The 22,211-nt window shown below is 37.3% G+C and overlaps 1 protein-coding gene across 1 annotated transcript in view; it reads left to right on the top strand.

Moving 5' to 3' along the window:
• The window catches only part of COL25A1 (collagen type XXV alpha 1 chain), a 317,436-nt gene that overhangs the window by 179,153 nt on the left and 116,072 nt on the right, over positions 1–22,211 (top strand). The window contains exon 5 of the mRNA XM_075032675.1: positions 17,408–17,425. Within this exon, the coding sequence (XP_074888776.1) occupies positions 17,408–17,425 (18 nt within the window). The remainder of the gene's footprint in view (positions 1–17,407; positions 17,426–22,211) is intronic.

The following is a 22,211-nucleotide window of genomic DNA, read 5'->3' as shown; positions in this document are numbered from 1 at the left end:
ATGATGAAAAGCAATCATGCAAATGAGCACTCATTGGTTGAAAAGAATATTAAGTTTTTAATGTAGAAATCAGTTTCTTGCTGCTACATGATATTCTTATCAAAATAAACTGCTGTTTGCTTCTGCTTGGAAGTCTGGAATTCTTAGCAAGTGAAGTAAAACCAGGAAAAATTTGGAAATGTTAGAAGTTACACTGTTCTTTCTGTAACAGTGCCTTATTTTACCAGATCAATTGCAACTAAGATGAGCAAAGGTAAGGGTAGATTCTTCTACTTTTCTTCATATTGAACAACATTTACTCAGACAAGCAATCCCCCAAATAAGTACTGCTTACTATGACAGGGCAAAGTGGAATTGGGACCTATGTGGAGAAAAAATTAGGAGACAAATGGTGCTAAGGAAGTTCTTTATTTCTCAGTGCACAGATTTTTGTGAAACAGAAGTTGCATCACTGTAGTGGAGTTCAAGGTTTCCATTCAAATTCATATTTTAGTTCAGTAGTGTTAGACATGTATACTGAGTTTTTGGCCTCCAGCTGTTGGAATGATCTTAGTTTGCCACTTGCAGTTAGTTTCAAAGGGTGATGTTAGTAATAGTACAGTTTTCCATAGCTGAGAGTGAAGGTTGAAAGAAAGTGCTCCAAAAGTACCAAGAGTAACATACCGCGGTTCAGTGACTTTTGTCATGCGTAACATAGTATGTGCATTCCTAGTCATTAAGAAAGTGCAAGTGTAGGTTCCTTTTTTTAATAGGAATACTCCTGAGTGACGCCTGTGGTTTTCATTCAGGTAGTCTGACTGATTAGTCAGTCTCTGAAGAGAAAATGACCTCAACATTTCCACTTCCAGCTGTGTGGATCAATTATCCTGATTTTTTTTAATCCACTCTGCATGTGATAGGAGAGATCTCATTTTAGGTCTCTGCCCTTAGGGTATGTAAAGTGTAATCTGGTATTGCCATCACATACAAATTGTTTCTCCCTAGATGGGAATGCAAAGAAATACATTTTTGTTCTTCATACTGTCACCAGCTTCTGCAAAATTCCTTTTATAATCTTGAAAACCAGATATGTCAGAAGAAAGTAATGAAAATGTTTTATTTTGATATATTCATGTGTGGATCCACAAAACTCAAAAGAATAATCTAGAGATTTTGAGATTAAATGAACTAATGAGATTGGTAAATGCTTTAGGATTTTAAAAGCTGTTTCACTGAGCTATATTCTGTCTTTGGATTCACCTGTTAAGCTCTGGTGAACTTCAGTTTAACTTGGATAATTTGACTGAAATTAAAAAAAAAACAGGTGAAAGGAGTGTATGATTTACTGGAGCATGGCTCAGAAAGGCACAGGTATGAAATATTTGGATTTGCAGGTTTTCTTAGCTGGGGGGTAGACCATGTTCTGTACTGTAGGTTGATCAGATTTTAGTAACTTTTGTTTCCTTGGTTAAATGTTTTGTTGGTTGAGTTTGCTTGTTTCTGTTTGTGCAGCCGTTGTCAAGGAAGAAGGAAAGTCTTCTTTTCTGACTGTGCAGTGAGACACTGGCTCTACTTGGAGTTAAAAAGGGATTTTGGAATCAAAGTAGAAAAATCTCTGAATTTGTTTCTAGATAGGCAAGCTTCAAAAAGCAGATATATGAGTATGGAGAAACTTAGTAGCTTTTCCTAAATAGCTTGAGGGGGAAAACAGGCACCCACTCAATAGGAAGATTTTGTGGAGATGTGCTTTTGTTCTCCAATGTAAAAAAACCCACCACCACCACGACGAAAGAAATTCTGCTTCTTTTCGCATAAATTTCAAAAATGCATAAATAGAATTTGCCATAAGAGAAAAAGGATTGTCAGGAGAAGTTGTTTGGAAGTTGGGCCTGTGTATGTCCTTTCACCTACAAAAAAAGAAAGAACTGCAGAAGCAGTTTGAAGCAGCATTGCTGCTGAGGCTCTGAATTAAAATGACACGATTCTTCCAGCATCCTCTCAGTAGCCTCTGTTGAGCCAGTTCTGAGCAAACCAAAATTCCCTTTAGATACTCCATCTAGCTGGTGAACATATGGCTCCAGGCTTTCCCCTTCATGGCTGCTTTATTGTATTGACTTATTATTGACTGAGTTTCTTTTCTTCCTCCTTCCTCCTCTGTCTTTTGCTCCATTTCCTTAGCCAGCAATACAGTTTCTAGGTCCCTCAAATCTTTTGGCAGCCAATACGGTGTTGCAGCTACACTCTTTAAAGCACCTTCCTACTTCTGATAACACTTTTTTTTCTTTTTTTTCTTTTTTTTTTTTTTATGTAAGGCTCAGCATTTTTCCCCCCTCTTCAACCCCTTTGATACTTGCTCTTAGTGACATATTGAAAAGCAGAGAGGTCTTAAGTTTTCCCAATAATGTCTTATAAAAATAGTGGCACCAATAGAAAGGTTATCCCATCTCAAACATTATCTCCTATCCAGACACTATTCATTGTCATCTTCCAGCCACAAGTTATACCTGGACTTACAATAAAGAACACGCAGCTTCTCTTCTTGCTCCTCTTCCTCATCCTCCACACTCTTGTGAATAGGTCAATCAGCTACTTCCAACCTTCTAATGAACTTCCAAATGTTTAAATTACAGTGTCCAGTGTTTTGCTTGAAAGGCCATTAGGTCTGAGGTCGGTGGGACAGGACATTAAAGCAGTAAACGGGGTAGCTTTCAGCTCCCCGGTTAAAATAATTTAACTAGTAAAAGCACAAACTTGCAAGTGAAGATGCTGTATGCCTGTCTGAGCACTTCATGTGATTTATAAACTTTGTTATTACATGCTTAATGATTTTGTTTTCATAGTCACAGTAGTAGATGTTGCTTCTGGAAACCAAGTTTTGGTACTGATCATGGCAAGATTTATGTGAAAATTTTTCTTCAAGGGCTAGAAATAATCCTTTCTTAAAATACAAATTCTTTCATTGCTACATCCCTCTCTTCCTGTTAAATTGGGGAAATGGAACAGGTGGTACCTCATTAAAAACTATATGGGGAAACACTTCAGAAAGAAAAAATGAGAAATATTGTAGTGCATCCCTGAATTCTGCTTTATTTCCTGGAATGAAATATACTTTTTAAGTGTGCTTCATATAGTTTTTCCATCATGATTTATGCTTTTTGAGAATTTACTGGTTCCAAGCCATTTGGAGGTGACAGAGTTGTATGCAGCACCATCAACTTTTAACGAATGATTTAGGTTATTGTGTGTTTAAGACAACAGTAGTGTCTTTAAACTAGCTGCATGTATATTTGTGCCTTTTATATCTGGTAGATACATGACAGAAGTATCTGAATGGGCTTGCATGTGCAGAATTTTATATTCCAGTACTTGAGCACATATGGCAGCACATAGCTGAAAGCACTTGCTTTGGAGTTTAACACAGTGCATCTGCACAAGTTTTTTTCTTATGTTGTATCCCAGATGGAAATACTGCATTTAAGGACAGGACTAGGTATGAACATTGGCATTTTGGTTATCCTGGAATTCTTCAAAGCTTTCTTTGACCACAATAGTCAAAAGAGATTGGGGTTTTTATCTACGCGTTTATTTATAAACACTTCAGTACCTTGGCTTTTAGTTTTGTTCTCTTTTAAACCCTTTGTAACTGTTCTCTTCTCCTCTTTTATGGAGATGTATCCACTCTGACTGATCTCCTTTGTTGTAAGTCAAAAGGGAAGTATCTCTACGGCAGCTGTATTTTTTTCTTAATTCCCTGGGAGCCCCATTCAAAATATGTGCCTCTATAGGCAGATAAAAGAGCGTGATGGTCAGTAAAAATCAATTTACATACCTGCTCTTGAGTTTTGCTAATCTGCTAAAGCTGATGGTTCCACTGAGGGAAGGTCAAAAATTGGCCTCTGAAAGTTAGTTTCTATGGTACTGTGTTATTTACCGAAAGACTGTGGTTTTATTTTTCCTTAATGGACCTCATTCCCCCTGAAAAGAGAAGATCTGTAGAAACCAAAAAAGATATTGACTGAAAGAAGTGAAGTGGATTTTTTCATATTCTGTAAAGCCATCAAAACACAGGTAACAGGAAAGATTGTTCTTTTGTAGGGCTTCAGTGAGCAAATGGATTCACTTCCATGGTGGTGTGAGGAGACAGATTCTTCAGAATTGTTCTAGGAGAACAAAAATCTAATTCATCAAAGTCATCATGCCACAGCTGTTACAACAATCTATCTCCTGCTGAATGCTAGCCAGCTAATTTTTGAGAAGTGATATTTTTCACAGTTTATTGTTTTCTCATCAACATGGCACCAACCACATCAAATATATTCACACAGTGATGTTGGCGTTGATGAATTAGCCATGTGCTTTCTATTTACGGATACAGGAGTTTCAACTTCTTCAGGAGAAACGAGAACTTTTAGGTAGAATGTAGGAGATTTCTCTCTGGTCTGTGTGTATGTTCCCTGTGTTCAAGTACTTGTTAAGCTATGCTGGAATTCAGTAGTGTTATGAAGTATTTTAATGGAAACACATAGTTCTGCAACCCTTCACAAGACTGTTTTTATGGATGGGTGAAGCATGTGGGGGTAAGCACTTTAAGATCCCAATTTCAATACAGTTCATTTTTTAACAGCAGGCAGTTACAGTGTGCTGTTTCTCAAGTCACTGTACCATGTATGATTTGCCAAGATGAGGCAGGTTCATTTTACAATTTTTTTTTATTTTTTCAACTCCTGAAGAAGTATCTGAGTATCAGTTAGATGTTTCATATTTGGAGTTTTGGTCTACAGTAAACAATGTTAGTCAGTGGTAAATAATCTGTTTAAAATGAACCAAAACAAAATAGAGTCTGCATGACTCCATTCTTTACTATAGCTTGAACTATGTTGCTCTTAACTCTTTCTGGGGTCAAGAGTAGTTTCCCTTTGCAATAATTTGTCATACAGATATATGACTATACAAATGTTGCAGATGCTGGTGAGATGTATAGGCTACAAGGAGAAAAACAGTGTCTGTCTGGTAATAATCTCCTTGCTAGCCTGATGTATGAAAACAACAAAGGTGCTTCACAGTTTGGGGTTTACAGTCATACTTGGCCCTTTTTTCCTATATATTTGCGATGTGCGCAATGTTGGCCATGATAAATAGAAGGATGTCTGCCTATATTCTTTTAGAAGAGTTTGTTCCAACTTAGATCTACCCAGTTCTTTCTCCTGTTATTTTTACATATATATTTCAGCAGAAAGAGCAGTCATAGTGCTCAGATACTCAAAAATGCATCTGCACCACAAGAAACTGCCCGTCAGATTTTCTGCATAGACTATAAAAATAAAAAGTATCTCAGCAATTATTTTTCAGCTGTGAAATATGCTTTTGAAAAGCTGTGACTATAATTTTTCTTGCATAGAACTCTTTGTACTCCCTTATTGTTACCATATGCAGCGCTTTTTTTCATAGTTCAGCCACTCTCTGAATAGCCAAACTCTGAACAATTTTTATTTCTCTAAATTGCTTACTTCTAAACATAACCAATCCATCTTATAATTGCAAAGGAGCTATTAGAGTATTCAGACTGCATGTAGGGCTCCCAGCTAGGAGTCTTGTGATCTGGAGTGACGTTGCTCCAAGGAAAAGTTTTAGAGACTGTACCTGGCATTTCTGGGGTTTTTTTCTGAGTCTCGAAAACTGTCCCTCATCTTCCATCTTGTTCTGTTATTGATGGTTTCCATCACCTAATTTAGGCTAATATGGACACCAGAGCCGCTTCATGAAATTCATAGCTTCAGGTTGCATGCCCATTTGTTTCTTGAAATATGAAGAAACTAAAAAGTATGAAAAAATGCAAACACTTTCTTTTCTATAACAAGAACAGCAAAATACATGTAAGATTCCTGCCAGCTCTGCTTGGCAGCTTACTATTAGCATTGGCTTATTGCTCTTACTGCTTTACATGTGCATGCTGCATATTTCTCTGTACTAAAGGCACTAAACTTGACAGGTGGTTTAAAATATAAATTGGAACAACTTCTAATTACCTTTATGCTCATGAACTGAAGTCTCAATGCTGAGAGCCTAGTCTAGGCATGATGTAGCTTTTCTGGCTGATGGAGGTGCACTCTGGAGCCTTAATCGTGGTGCTGCTATTCTTCATTCTCCAGGTTTTATCTGAGTCTCTTCTAGGCTTCCAGGGTATGCTTTGAGATCCTTATTGGCTTCATAAAGGCAATTTTGTAGGAGCTTTTGATGAGAGAGTTAATACCTGGCTTGCAACCAAATGAGAGATTTCTGGAATTACAGGAAGAGGCTATTAAGGGCTTAAGAATGCACTTTTTTCCCTTCCCCTTCCCCAGTGTGGTGTATTGGGGAAGGTGTACTCAAATCTTGAATGCTTAATTTTGCATCAGTGTTTTGGATGAGTCTAGGAGAAGCAAGATGTTGTTTCTGAAGGCTGAATCGAATAAAGTCTCTAGCAGTTCAGACGGGATCTGTAAGTTGCTGGTCAAGATCAAGCAGCCTAACAGTGCTGTGAATTCTGTTGGTTTTTGAAAAAACTTCATTAAAACTTTAAATTCCTACCTCAGAATACATTTATACTTACTTTGCGGTCTCCAGGTGATGATCCATCTAGGTGAGTTTTATGTCTCAGGTAGTAACTAATATGAACTGCTTGGGGGAAGAATTCAGGAAATTCTGAAATGGACTTCTTTGAAAGAGTCCTGTAGTGCTTCATTTGTCTTTGTCAGTAATTTTCCATTTTGTGGTAAAAGGGTTTTAAACAGCAGGCTCAGCTCATCTTTCTTGTACTCTTGCAGTTCATTCTTTTCACAGTAAAGTTTTCTCCAGCCCAAATGATCTGGATTATTTGGGATTTTTTTAGTAATGTCCCAATTGCTGGCCAGAGAGACTTGTTGCACATTGATTTAGTGCACTTTTTTTCTCCCAGGCTTGGAGCAAGTGACTTGTGTACCTGGGCTGTTCGCTCACATTGTTCTTAACAGCAATCACTTCCAGTCATTGAAAAAGAACCAATAATGTTTCATCAGTAGGAGAAATTTAGCTAGCTGATAAGCTTATCGTACTCATTGCTTACATAAGCTCTAAAACAAAACTTCACTAAAAAGAAATCTCATCAGACTTGCTAGGAATTATATATCCTTGCTAGGAATACTATCTTACATTTAATTGAAGTCAGCCTTGATATACCTGTAATTAACCAAAGGAGAGAAAGACAGGCATGGAGCTCCATCATTTTAAAGGTATCATGATGAGGAAACCTGACAGTTGTGGGTTTTTTAACATCTATCAATCTTGAACTAAAATACGTGATTTGAAAAGGCAATGTGTCATCTTTCACCTTACCTGAACTTGGTGGGGATGATCTGCAAACCTGCTGCTTGAGACAGATTCCCCCCCCCCCCCCCCCCCCCAGGTATTTTTAAACTCAATCTGACATAGTAATTGGCATGCAGCTCATACAGCTGCTGTAAAGCTAGATTCCTGCTTTCTTCTGAATTTCCTATTGTATACATATTGACATAAGAGGTTTTCAGGCAGCTGCAAGTAACAATTTTAACAATCACACTTACTGTAGATTGTTTAGAAATGTGGTATAATTTATTCACATAATTTTACCAGGATAAGAGTTTCTGAATTCTGAAATGCTGCTGTGATAGTTTAAATTAGTATATCTTCAAACTGCTAAACGTGTGATCTAAAAGATTTTTTTAAAATTACTGGGAGATACCTTAAAATGTGATTATCTATTTTTTTTTTTTGATAGCTGAGTGCCACATCACACTCTTATTAAAGTCAATGTGAAAACTCTCTTTTAATTCAGTGCACTACGAACTGAGTCCAGAAAATACTTGTATGCTGGCCAACTTCAGCTATGGCATTGTTATGTCTCACTAGCTTTATTTGTTGGGCCAACACTGGCCATCAGAAATATTGAAATAAGCTTGGCCACTTATTTGTGGCAGGAAGTTCCAGTAAATTGAAACACAATCTAGCAAAGTGTTACTGGGGCTCTGTTAAGTTTTCTGTATTCATGTCTCTCTCTGAGATGCAGATGTTTCTGTATTAATTTTCTGTATGCAGAGCATTTCAGACACTTATGGTCTACATTGGGAGAGAGAATTTTTTCCAAAATACTTGATTCCACACTGAATAATCACGAAAAACAGTGAGTCATCAAAGTTTGAGAAATCATTATGCATTTGGAGATGATAATTGGCCTGCTTGTAATTTATTTATACACAAAACTAGAACTGGAGTAATTTGCAGTGTCAAAATTTTTCCTCATTCTTTCCACAGAGAATGTGTTTGCAACAAATACATTTCTCTGTATGTTTCCAATTAATATAAACCTACCAAAATTATGCACTGTTAAAATAGGCCAATCCATTTTATTTAAAAACAAAAAACCCAAAAAACTCCTTTAGACGGAAGGTGGTCTGCAGTTTATAAAGAAGCAGTTATGTCTGTTTTCTGTTTATATGTATCTCCTTGTTCACAACTCAGTATTCTGGTGAGTATTTCTTAAATGAAAAGGATCGCTGAAGGATAAATGGAGAAGTTAAGAGTAAGAAGATAATCCGTATCTTCTTCTTTTCCTTCCTGTGGAAGATTCCTTTATCACATAGATTTCAACATGTGGTATCTTTTCTTCACTTTTCACTCAGAATTTTCTGAAGAAATGAATATTGCATTAAAGCTTCCTAAAGTAATAATACTGGCTATCTTTTTGATAGGAACACTCTAAAGGTTTCTGATGCATTTGCTTACATATACAATTTCTAACAATAACCCCTAAAATTCTTAAAATATTTACCTCCAAAATAACCCATATGTAAAAAGATACTGCTTAAATGGAAAACAACTGATTTTGTGTAGTGTTCAAAATCTGACTAAAAATATCTTTCTTTGAGAAACATTATGTTTACAGTATTCTTGAGGAGTGGAAGCTACTTTTCACAAAACCAGACCGAAATGGCACTCATATTCCCCTTCCTCCCATCTGTTGTCTCTGTCTATGTTACATTTATCTGGTGGCTAGCTAGTGCTGAGTAAATAGTTGGGTATTATTTGGAAAAAAAATCTACCGTACAAACATCTTTGCTTTTGAGGATCTTGGAAAAAAGTGTATGTAGTACCGTAAGTAAATATCCAGTAATAGCATACATTTAAAAATGGTAGCGGAAACCTAGAAAGGAAATGCACAGTCCAGAAGAAACATTTTCAATACCATCTGTAGTATCTGCAATAAGCAAACAAATAGTTAGCGTACATGTCTGTTGTATAAACCTACTCATCCCCTTCTCTTTCATGATGCATTGCCCTGTCTGGTTTTCCAAAATGTTTTACAGGGATTGTGTTATAGAAGACCATGTATTTGGTACTTGTAAAAAATTACTTGCTAATCTGTAGTAGCAGTTCTTTAGAGAACAAAGCAGAAAGTAGTTTGAACTATGTAGCACACAGCTCTGGAGACAATAAAGTTTAAGTCAAAGACAGACTATAGTTTGAAGTCTTTCTTTCAAAATGAATGAAAATGTCTTTGAGTATTCTGTGAGACTTCTGGTGCAATCATGTAACAAATTTCAATAAATATTGTCACATACAGGATTTTTCTCAGTGCATCCTGAAGTAGCCTTATGTACTATTTTGGCTCATCTTTCTCACCCAGGCTGCATCACCTGTGGAAATTCTGATTGCTTCAATTTTTGAAAAGCATTTTCTCTCTCTTTCCAACACTAGAAAGAAGTAATTAGGGAAAGAAGGAAGTTGCCATGTTTTGCTGTTAAAGATTTAGGGTTTTTATAATGAAAAAATATTATTCATTTTCACAGTGATGACCTCTTATCTTCAGAGATAATTTTTTTTTCTCCTGTAGGGCAGTATGTCTCAAGCAAATTTCTCTTTCTTCTCCTATTCTATAAAGCAAATCCCAGAAGACTTTCCTAGACTTTAGACCAAATAGTCCTGATACAAACAGAATCATGGGGGAAATTCCAATTATTTTCCATTGCAAGCAGGTGCTTCTCTTCAGCCTACTGGGAATTTCTGATTCTTCTTTACTGAGACTCTTCAAGATGCTACATGCCATCCTTTAATTCAAGTGCAGGAGCTATGTAGCATGGGTAAAGAGCAGGAAAAAATTTAACAGTAGATAAAATACCTAGCATTGTAAGGGAGCATAAACAGTATTTTTCTTCTATGATAAAGAAACATTCCCTGAAAACAGTGCTTATGTGCAAAATACAAGCACTGATAAGTTGCAAGAGCTGTTGGCTGGTCCCTCTAAGCCAACGATTTCACCCATAATGAATTTTCCTTCTACAAATATTTGCATAATTCTTTTCTGTACTCATTCATCATAAGACTAATTAAATATTTTGGGCTAAGCTTGCAGCAGACCAAACAGTTAAATTTAGCTGCTGGCCCACGCAGCCCTCTGGGGAACTTTATATACTTACCATGACCTTACTGTTGATTTAACTGGTAATATCTGTAGTTGGCTTTCTAGAAGTAAATGTATTCGTAGCCAAGGTTCAGCTCAGACTTCGTTTTTGCACCTGCAACAGACTGTGTGTGTAAATATTACTAGATAAATATTCTGTAGTACAGTGCTAGAAAAATCTGGGAAAGCTAATAATTTGCAGACTTGCCTTGATTTTTGGAGTGCATAGTACCATATTTAGAAATCTGATAAATAACTAAGAAAAAATTAGTGTGTGCTGCATGTATGGGATCAAGAGGCACTGAAGAAGCTTAATAATAAAAATTGTCCTGTTAATGCACTGGAAAGTGTTGCTTTCTTTATTGGATACCAGGGAAGAACTGTTCAGAGATAACGTTTGAAAGATATTGTAGGTCCTCCCAACAGTCACAAACTTTCCCAGGATATCAGCACATAAAAAAGGTAGTGGTCATGCAGATAACCAAGATGCCGGTGACTCGCTTTACACTCTCAGCATGTCATCTACTCATGGTGTGAGAGGAAACCACAGTAAGAGCTGGAGGGAAAGAGAGGTGTAAGGGGTTTTATTCCTGTAGGGCTTTCCAGTCGCAGTAACTTGTTATTGGATCTGACAAGTAGGTTAGTACACAGGCTTCTTAGCCAACAATGTACCAAAAATCATGAGTTTCACAAGATGTGCATCCAACTGATGTCCTCTTTCATACTAAGTATGTCTGGAATTTTTGGCAGGGTCCATGATCTAGGCTGGGAGAGGACACATAGCTAGGGAACTCACTAGATTGGTATGGCATCGCTTTTTCATAGTGTTTATTACTTTCTTGATAGCTAGTTGAACTGACTCATTCATATGGCTATAGTACTTATTAGTAATAGTGCAGATGGTAGGAATACGCACTCCCGGGTGAAGGGATCAGCAGAACCGCTGCAGACTTGCTTTAGACTAAGCTATTACACTTTGAGTTTTGCTCGCAAGCCGAAGTAGTGCTCAGAAAGGGGGTAAAAACCAGCAAAGATAAAATGGATGAACACAAAACCAGCAAATACGTTATGTGCTGTCTTCTCAGCCACAGTGATCCAAATCAAGCAGTGTGAGCAATCAGTCCTAAGGGGCCGTATGCTTAGGGAAGACAGTCTTGAGAGAGTGCCTGTGAAGCTCCAGGGGGAAAGTCTGGCTGTGGTGCCAGCATTTAAGAGAACACTTCTCTCCAGCAGACATGTGTCTCCAGTGTCCCTTTCACAGGGGGCAAACACCTGAGAGCTCACAGTTTCAGTCTAAAAGAGGAATTAAATGGCAGAAACAACTTCCCTGCCTGCTCTTATTCCACTGTCAGTGAAAGGTAACTTGACTGTTCATTTGTCAGAAGACATAGCAATTAATCATAAAATTTAAAATTAATCCAACTTTCTCTAGCCCTCTTCTTTCCTCTGATCACCTAAACATGTAGTTGAAGTGGAACCAGTTACTGAATTACAACAGTGTACATCCATATTAAATCCTTTCTAGAATTTGCATCCTTATAACTGGACTCAACCTCTGGACTCTGAAGGAAATAAGTAACTTGTAAAGTATCAGCAAGGATAATTCCATGTTTCTCAAGGCAAAAAAAAGAAAGCAAAATAAGGCACAGGACTTCTTGGCCAAAGTATAGGCAGAAATCCTTAGTACCTTAGTGAACTGCATGAGCTGACGTTTCTTATTAGCCATCATTATTATAATGTTCATTTAAATTCAGATTAGTTATGAGATTTTAAGTGTTTGCTCTTTTCATCTTGCAACCATGTGATAAGAGCATTCAGTAAAGAGGCTACCTATTCTGTTTTCTCAGTTACATAAAGAAAAATACACAAGCCAGATGCGTTATTTCATATGTTTGGTTATGTTGTGCCACTGTGTTTTGCCAAACTAACAGTTCCTTCATTGCATGTTGAACCTGTCTTTTGTTAAACACCAACTATTGCCTGGCTGCTTCCCACCACACTGTTTTTATTAGATCTGTCTTAGGTCTGTTTCTTTTGTTTCTTTTCTGTGCCTTCACTCTCAAAATATCTTTAAGGTATTACATTTAACTGCTGACATAGTTATTCCTCTTCTAAAGCCCACAGTATTCCCCAAGTCTGTATATTTTTCCTCATCTTCAGTGTTCCTCTGATTTAACTGTTCCATTTTGTTTTGACTTTTGATTATCCCAGGGTCCGATTGGTATGGATGGAAAGCTGGTAGGTGATTTGTTCAAAACCAGTGTAATTTAGGTCTTGCACATATTCCCTCTTTGCTTTTTTAATTAGTCATGCTGAAATGTATATTAATCACATATTGGCTTCCTTTGGCATAACTTATTTCAACCTCAATAGCATAGATTTTTAACAGAGTGCCAAAAAGCCACTTCAGTCTTTTGTGTCTATCCAAGGAAATGGAGGTCAGCCATGCTGCTCCTGTTTCCTTATCATTTTCTATCTGGATTAGATTGGAAGGCAGATGTCCCTGCTTGGGTGCTCTGTCCAGGGAATGCTTCACAAGGGTAGTTTGGTTGTGCCTTTCAAACAGCAGGATATTATTTCTGACCACATATCTGTGACTCTTGCTGGTTTCCTTTTTCCACAGGTTCTTCGTTTTTGTGTTTTAATTTCTCTGCATGGATTTTGTTGGCTGATTAGATCTGAACAGCCCCATGTCTCATTTTAAATGCATTTGTGGGCTATCCCAGATATTCTTTAGGGAGATGCTGCTTGAATTAAGTTAGAAATAACCTTTACTTTTATACAATGCATTTGTAAATATATTTATATTTGTGTATATATTTGTATATCCACATATTTGGATGTATGAACCTGGAAGTTATTGTTCCCAGCTCTTTAAAGATTAAAATCATGCAAAAGGTATAAAAATTCAGTTTCTGCACTTTCTCATGCTACTTTTTTTGCTCCCTCTCTCTTTCTCCTTTTCCAGGACAGCTCTTTTCTCTGATACCCTGAATACATCTTTTCTGTCTTTTCATTTGATATAGGCCCCATTTCCTTTGCAAGCTCAACTTGTTAACTTGCAGTGTCAGCTTCCATTTTCTTCTCTTAACACTTTTTTCTGTGCTCCTTGAGATCTCTTTCTACTGTTAAGTAACTTTTCTGCAATGTTTGCAGCCTCCAGTCAATAGGCTTTTTTCTTTAATCTCCTCTTTTAGCAGATTGATAGCTTACCTATTGACTTCAGCTAGACCTGGCTACACCATAGGTTGTTTTTTTCATTTAGTATCGTTTACGTATCAGCTGCTAATATTAAATTCCTAGGAAGGGATTAACTATCAACCATAGAAGACCTTACATCATAGCAATTAGAATAGGCTGCCAAAGGACCCCTTTCTTTCCTGCAAAACAACATATGAAGTCAGTAAATAGGAATATAGAAGGGAAAATTGTTCTGAAGATTTTGCTGAAACCACGAAATATTGTGTAGCTATACCTACTGTAGTAATGCAGATTTAAAAAATAAATTAAAAAAAAAAAAAGGCAGCAATTAGTAGTGGATAATCAAGTACGTGAACAATGGTACAGAGGTTCAAAGCAGCAGCCACTAAAATATGCCTGATCAGTTATTGGTGTTGGGACTGATCTGCAAATGCATGCAAAGAACAGCAGTCAGTTGGTAGATACAATCAATGAATCACTTTTACAGTATGTAACACATTTGAATAAAGAGATATTCATTAGAAAAAAAATTGGAGTAATGTTGACTTTTCAGTCTTGAAGAGTACTTTCACCCTGTTTGTTATCTAAAATTTAGAGGCATACCTCCAGCTAAAACATTTTCATCCACAAGTAACATGCACTGGGAACAGTTTACACAGCAACGAGCAGGGTGATTTCAGTGATCTTGGAGCCCTTTTGGGAACACAAGCGTATTAATTGAGACTGAGCTTGCTCAAGTGAGTTATCATATCACATTGTATTCATGTTAGAGGGTTTTTTTAATGAACACAAAATTAACTCACAGGGCTTTATTCCTGACCCTTTCACAACATACAAAAATGAGAGAAGGCAAAATGAACTGCCTCTTTTTCGTCTCCCACACTTTGAATTGTTGAGCAACAATGACCCTTTACAATAAAAAAGGTCAGTATTGTGATGCCTCTTTCTACCTGTACCTTTGTACGCAGAGCTGATGAATTCCATAATATAGCGTTTGCCGCATCCTCTGGTTAGTGTCACTTACAGGATCATTATTGAGAAGAGAAAATTATACTGTAACTGCAGTAGCTAGTAGGGCAAGGAGTATCTAAGAGCATACAAACATATTGAAGGGTTGGGAACAACTGAAAAAAACCCAAAATAATTACCTTCACTAATGCAATGTTCCTTCCATGTTCAAGGAGCTCATAGCCAACAAGATAAAATCTTGCTATGAGTACTTTTGTATTTGGCATCTGCATTTAGTTAAATGCAGGTTAATTGCAATATTGGCACCATATATAAACTAAGAGTAATGCAACTATTACATTCCCCATTATCTCATGGAGTTCTGTGTTACCATGAAAAACAATTGTCCTATAAAAATTCAGTTTCCAGCTTTCCTTTCTCTGTATTGCAGAGATGATAAAAGACTAATTATAAATGCATAATAACAAAAAGGCAAACTGGTAATGCTGTTGAGACTGAATGTAGAAAACAATTCATGGGAGTATGATTCCATCCCTGACATTCAGTTCAGGGTATATTTGTGTTATGTGTGTATGTCACTTTATATATATAGCACATACCATGTGGACGCTTAGTAGCCTATATGTCTAAGTTAGATTGAAGAAAAAGGTGTCAGTTTTCAAATCTTTTTGTTTAAATATATATATATATTCTCTTTATTTGCTTTCTACTGCTTTAAATCAACATTTGTTGAAACGTTTTGTTAATTTCAGATTTTCATTTAAGATTTTTTTTTTAAGTATATATATCTTGGAGACAGTCTTAAATGATTTGGTCAAAATGAATTGAAACTTTAGATATACTTGTGAGACAAATGTATTGTCAGTTTATATATAAAAGTCTGCATGCATAGGTCTCAGTTTAGTTAATTTATACAAATTTATTGTACAGGCTGCCCAATACTGCATTAGTAAGCAATTCCTGATTAGGAGTTAGGATCAGGTATAGCATATAATAGCTTAAAACCTGCTGTGATGGGAAGATTAAGGTAAAGGCTGAGTGCTGAGCAGTCCCAATTGTATTCATTAACTCAGTGTGATGTGTAACTTCATAGAACTGACCAGTTCAGAAAACTTTACTTCATATTAGAAGTGGCAAACCTCAGCCAGTGTTTTTTTTGTCTGAAAACCTCTGTAAGTGCAGTGCTGGTTTAAGAAGCTAATACAAAACTGCAGCATCTACAACAGGGAATGCTTTAGGCTGCCTTCAGTGTAAGGATTAGATAGCTACAATAATTCTGTATTCTACCATGATTCCTCGTAATGTTATTTCTAATATTTCTTATATTTAAAAAAAAAATCTTTAAAAACTTGCATGTGAATTAAAATATATTTTCCTGGTTTTTAATTTAGCACAAAAAATCTTACTAGTTACTAAAAAAAGCATTTTTCTTCAGCTGCTTTTCTCGTAGATAATAGTTCCCAGTTGAAATGCTTCCCCTACTCTCTTTAAAATCACACAGAATTGCAGAATGGTTGAATTTGGAAGGCACCTCTGAAGGTCATCTGGTCTAACTCCCCTGCTTAAGCAGAGCCATCTAGAGCAGATTGCCCAGGATCATGTCCAGACGGCTTTTAAATATCTCCAAGGATGGAGACTCCACAATCTCCCTGGGCAACCTGTTCCAGTGCTTGGTTACCCTCACAGTAAAAAAGTGTTTCCTGATGATCAGATGGAAAAGTTTTGAGTCTCTGTAGCAGTACCTTCTAGCTAAAGTGGAGAGTTTTTATAAGACTTTTAAGACGTCTCCATGCTCAGTTTCCTTCAACTAAAGAAAATGTAGTTTTAGTTCAGCTGAAATGTTACTGAAGTGTCATAAAACCCTAGAAGCTAAGCTAGAAGTTTAAGAAATTCTCTCTTTATAGGGAGAAATATACGAATATTTGTTTCTGTCTTACAGTGTGAGCTGATTGTCTGGGTGATTGTAGTTCATAGTCACAGCTACTGTACTGTTTTGTAATATAATACCGCTTCATGCAGATAATTTGTAATGAGTAGGCTAGAATAACTGATGACTTTCACCAGCTTTCCTAGGCCAGGGACCTTAGTGATAGGAAGTCTGGTCTGTAAGGGCTTGCAGCAGCAAGAGATACATACAACTCCTCGGTGTGCAAAGGATGCCTCTCCATTTGTCCAGGGGTGGTCCAAAGGTGACGTTGATAAATAAGGGAGAGGAAATGTATCAGCTACCTCTTGGGCTGACTGACAAGAGTTAATCTACTGCTGACTTGCTGGTTTTAATATTGGTTTATACTTGCTTAAAACTGTGGTGCTTGCAGCAATGGCAAAAAGACTATTGTTTGCCCAGCAATATGCTCCTCCAGTTTTTAGACTTTGTTCGTTCAATAGGCGGTAATTAGCACCTCCTTGAAGCATGGGGGCAAGCCATAATAGAGAAAAAGCACGCAATACGTACTTCTAAATTAGCTCAGCATCTGTGGATTCTTTTTCACTTGAGAATGATTAAATTAGGTCTTTCTATCATTTCTAAATTGTTCTGACTATCTAAAGTATGAAGTTTCTCAAATGCAGGTTCAATGATGTGTTATTGTAATTTATTTCTGGAATCAGTTAATTGCAAGAAAGTTCATCAGTTTGAATTAGAACATTCAAATTCAATATAGACTTAAGAGTCAGAATCTGACTTCAGTACACTTACTGGATTTTTTGTTATGTCCTCATTAGAGAGTACTGTAACTATTTGCTACTATTTAAGGAGTTAATCCTTGTCTTAACTTACCATAACCTTATCTTTTTCTTGTTTTTCAGGGTCAGCCTGGTCCTCAAGTAAGTGCCATCTTATTTTCCTGCATAAGTTAAAGCTAAATACAGGGCCCACCAAACTCAGGTTTTCTACAGAGTATTTTGATTTTTTTAAAAAATCCTACTGTAATAAGCTAGAAACTGGTAACCATTGCATAATTCTGTAAGGCAAATATTTCCCAAGAGAGAAAGATGGGCCCCCCCCATATGGTTGAGTTCCCTCAGCTGTTTGACCAGATGGTGGGGTTAACAACGTAATACTGAATAAAGCAAATCTCCTAACTATGGCTTGAAACTTTGCCACCTAACTTTAAAGCAAGATAAAATAACTTAGCAAATGTGTAGCAAATGTAATACTTCAACTGCTTATTAATCACATGCTAATAATGTTGCAATAATCCAGGCAGCCCTCAGTTATTTTAAATATTGTACTGCTAGCTGTTTTGATTAATTATATACACTGCTTTGAATTAGTTCTGCTTTATTTAAGAATAGTAGAACTTTGTCTTGTGAGCTGTAACTGAAGATGTGGTAATCTAGAGTGGAACTTCAGTTCTGAAGTAGAAATAGAACAGCAGAAAGGAAACATTAGGTATAGCAAAAATTAAATGTAAATTATTTGAGTTAGAGTGGTATAGAAGTGTGGAAGAGCAAGGAAGTAGGAAAAAGAAAAGTGAATACCAAAGCCAAACTTAGTGAAATCAGTTGAAAAACCCTACCTTTTTGCACACGTGAGATGCATTATGGAACTCTAGTCTGTGGGACCATCTTAGCACAAGTGAGTTGCCTGAACCAGCATTTCTGTGGAAGCATTTTATATTTCAGAATCATAATTGAAAGTCAAAGCTTTACAGCCTTATCGACTGAATTTTTTTAAGTTAAGATTTTCTTTACGGGAAGCAAGCATTTTTCTCAGATTTTCTTGTTTCTAATCATCGTTTTCTGTTGAAAGACAGTTTGCGTTATAAATCCTCATCCCGCTCAGTTTGAATGCCTAGTATCCTTGCAGTGCCAGGCTCCATTTAATAGTATTATCCAAGTAGTCCATGTGATATTGGAAATTACCACCCCCCATAGCACTGACTTTTCAGGGTAAGCTCTTGATGTGTGGCCTACACAGAGAGGTATCTTCAGCCTCTGTGCTGCTGGGGGTCAGTGAAGAGAGAGATTGTAATTCTGTGTGGCAGTCTTGCTCTAAACAAACTCTGTTGAGGACCTGAGGCTGTTACTGGAGCCTGTGGGCTGCCCTCCAGTTGACGATGACTTGTGCTGCCACCCGTCTCTTTTCCCTCTGGGTTTGGACCCCCACCTCCCACATTTCAGTTGCTTGGAGAGTGTCTCTTGCTTAATGCTCGTAAACAGCTTCTCAGTCTTTGGAGCTCATATCTCTACATGAAATGCCCTGAGGTAGCTGTAGGCAAAGAACCACAATGGAGATGGCAGCATGCCGTGCTGTTTCAAGGGCAGAAAGGCAGACAAACCTTGTCACGATTGTTAAGAGAAGTGGGGTGCAAGCCATAGGAAAAACCCTCTAAAAATGCCCTCACAAATTTTATTAACTACTCTGTGCCCTGAATGAATATACAGAAAACAAGTACAAGGTACTAGGACCCACAAGACTTAGGATGAGAATTCTTGCATCCTAACTTCAGTAGTTCCTCCCAGTGGAAATGCTCATCTCTGTGCCATTGCTGTTGTTCTGAGCAACACCATTTCTCTTAATACTGTCTTTTCCTCCTTTCCAGCTCAAGATGCTATTATTGTGGCAGCAGGATATGTATGTACTCAGTCATTTTGACTGGCTGATTTGAGTCCAGGAATAATTCTTGCAAGGGCGCTGGTGAGGAAGCCATAATGGTATGAAACAGTCAGAGGAGAATTCAGCTTTAGATCAGGATGCCTAAACCTAGAAGCTTGTGTGTAGGTGTTGACATGTGAGGTGTGTAAGCACTCCTTGTAGTCAGTGAAGGCTGAGTCAATACTCAGTGCACCTAGAGACCTCTTCAGCTCCTTGTAAACTCCTAGGGCTCAATTACGTTGCCTGCATTCAGGTGTTTGTTGCTGCGTGAGATGATCCAGGGTCTCCAGCCTAGCCTCTGGCTGTTTCATGTACAATGGCTGGAGTCTGTGTTGGGCCATTGTTGTATCTGTCGGTCATGGGCAGCTGTCCTGGATACCTAGGGAACCTCTCACATGACACTACTTGCACACATTCGTGCCTCTTCATTACAGATTCTGATTATAGGCAGCTACTGAATCGAATAACCATTCTGCTGAATTGCTTTCTAGCCTGTGTTGACAACTACGTGTCTTAGGCAACTACATGTAGGCTATACATTTAGATGTCTTTCCCCTTAAACTGAAACCCAGATCCAGATAACTTCATGAGACAGCATTTTTAAAATGCAGAAAACTCTGGTTGAAAATCTCAAGAATTTTTAAAATTGTTTTTAAAGTATCAGTAGAAAACAGAATCTGTTCACATACAGATAAAATAAGTCAAACCCCCGCAGTTTCTCATTTAAAAACTGCAGAAATTTCAGCCACCCGTGGTTGTCAGTAATTTCCTCAGTCTTAACTGTCCGTGAGAAATCTGAAATGCAAAGTATTGGTCGGTTTGGTTAGTAAGTAAAGGATTCCTGCCTTCAAAGAGAATTACTATGCTGACAAAAGAAAGTTTTTGATGTCATAGCCATGTAAGTCCACACTAAGAGAAAAGATAAATTCTAATCCTTTTTACACTCAGTGTTTTATTAGCACCTATTCTTTTTTGCTATAATTTTCAAAAAGTACACACTGAATTCACACAACACGTACATAGTTACGGGGTACAAATATAAATTCATAACAGATCAGTAACACCTCCTATCTTTTTATCTTTGAATTTTTACTGCTTCTTTTCTTCAAAAATACACTGCAAAAGAGAATTTTGCTTCATATTTTCCTGTTTTAAGTAAAAGAAAGCTTCATTACAACCCACAAGCTTTTTTTTCAGAAAAATCTCATGGTTCTATTGTATCTCTGAAAGGTAAATCAGTAATCAATAGCTAAAGGATTTCTAGCATAACCTTTAAAAAAATAAAGTCTCTTCTTATGATTTTAGTTTTCTGTTAAAAAGAAAGCTTTTTCAAATACCATGTAAACTGAGTTTCTTTATAGAAGAGCAAGTAATAAAATTTTTAATATTTTTGCTGAAACTTAAATTCTGGCTTTTGAGTGACCCCAAAGAATACCTGCTTTTTTTCTTGTTTAGAATGTAAATATGTATTTAGATTAATTTGTACCGGAAAGGTTTATTTTCCCAACAAATCTATACAACCAAATTCTGCCCATACACGTCCTGTTTAAAATAATGGAAGTATTCATGTTTGTCAAAGAACAGACTTTAGCTTCTAGTCTAAAGCTAATTCCATAACGAATGTACTATCTGGGTAAAGAGAAGGCTTGTTATTTTTAACTTTTTTTGTTGTTTAGAAGTAAAGTTCATATAAATATTGTTAAAAAGAGCATTTAGTATTCGGGTGAAGGAAGAGAAAATGATCCTTTATGAAATCCTAAACTGAACTAAAACCATTAATGACTATAAACATTGAGCCGGGTGCTGTTTCAGTGTGACTTTGTCTCAGTCAGTCAACTGTTCTCCTTTGTGGCAATATCCTCTCCCTGGCCTATCTGTAGTGCAACATACTTTTTCTCTCATGTCAGCATACATGATCACTCTCTGTGTGGGACTTTGAGATATAGCAGCCCCACAGATGCTTCTCCCTTCTCTTTGGCAGGCATTCAAATCTGCATTAGAAATGGACAAAATACTAATGACTGATACTTGTTTTCATGAGATTCTTGTTTTCCTGTATGTAAAATGTCTGTGGAAGCGGTGTTATTTCAGTCTGAAATTTTGCAGTGTTGTGTGCATGACAAAGGGTTACCATAGCAATTCTGGTGACAAACGTATGCGCGTGTCTTTTTTACCGTCAAGCTTCAGGGTATGTGACTGGAGTATTTTTAATTTCTGATGGCAGTGATTCTGATTCATGGTTGGACAGGCTATTACTGGCTTCGACTGTCAACAGAGCTGGTGGGAACCATTTTAACTTTTAGTTTTCTGCTTTTCGTCAAGGACTGAGAGAAAGAGCCAGCAGGACATAGGCCATAGTTTTGAGCTGGTGTGGATGGCAGCAGTGTATGGAAGAGATTTGTTTATCACTTCCTAGAGAACCCTGTGATGATAAGGAGAATCCTAGACCTTAGGAAAGAGTTGAGTATCTGACAGCAGGAAGGATGGGAAAGGGGTTGTGTAAAACATTTTCTTTAAGTCCTGCTGAGTTTCCCTTTCAGTTTGGTAGTTAGGATAGCCATCTGCATTCCAAGACCTGTTAAATATTCCTCTCAGTTAGCACATGCCATTCAGTACTGGGGCAGTTGATAAGGTCAAGTGATCATGTATGTGTTTTGATGGCTTTTTAAGTGATGGGCAAGGTGCATAATACGTCCTATTGACTAATGCTGCAAAGTCTCTACCTGTCAGAGCCTTCGAGTTGAATGCTTCTTTTGTTCTGATCACCATAAATTGAGGTGTAAGCTCCACATTCCTTGTTCCCAGCAGTGTGCCTCTAGGAATGCCTCGAGTCTCTCTACTTGCACGGAAAGTGGGGGAAGGAGGCAAGAAGTACGCTTTTGAAGGACAGAATCAGCGTGAGGCTGGAGAAAGAGTTCATCACCTTGAGATACACAGTGCAGTAAAACTGTTGCTCCTGAGAGAAGCCCACTGGTTGTATCCAGGCCATCAGCTGTTCACACTCTAGAGAAT

This window comes from Buteo buteo, chromosome 1 (genome assembly GCF_964188355.1).
Source record: "Buteo buteo chromosome 1, bButBut1.hap1.1, whole genome shotgun sequence".
Lineage (NCBI taxonomy): Eukaryota > Metazoa > Chordata > Aves > Accipitriformes > Accipitridae > Buteo > Buteo buteo.
Note: the sequence above shows the minus strand (reverse complement) of the source record. Positions and strands in the feature narration are given on the sequence as shown.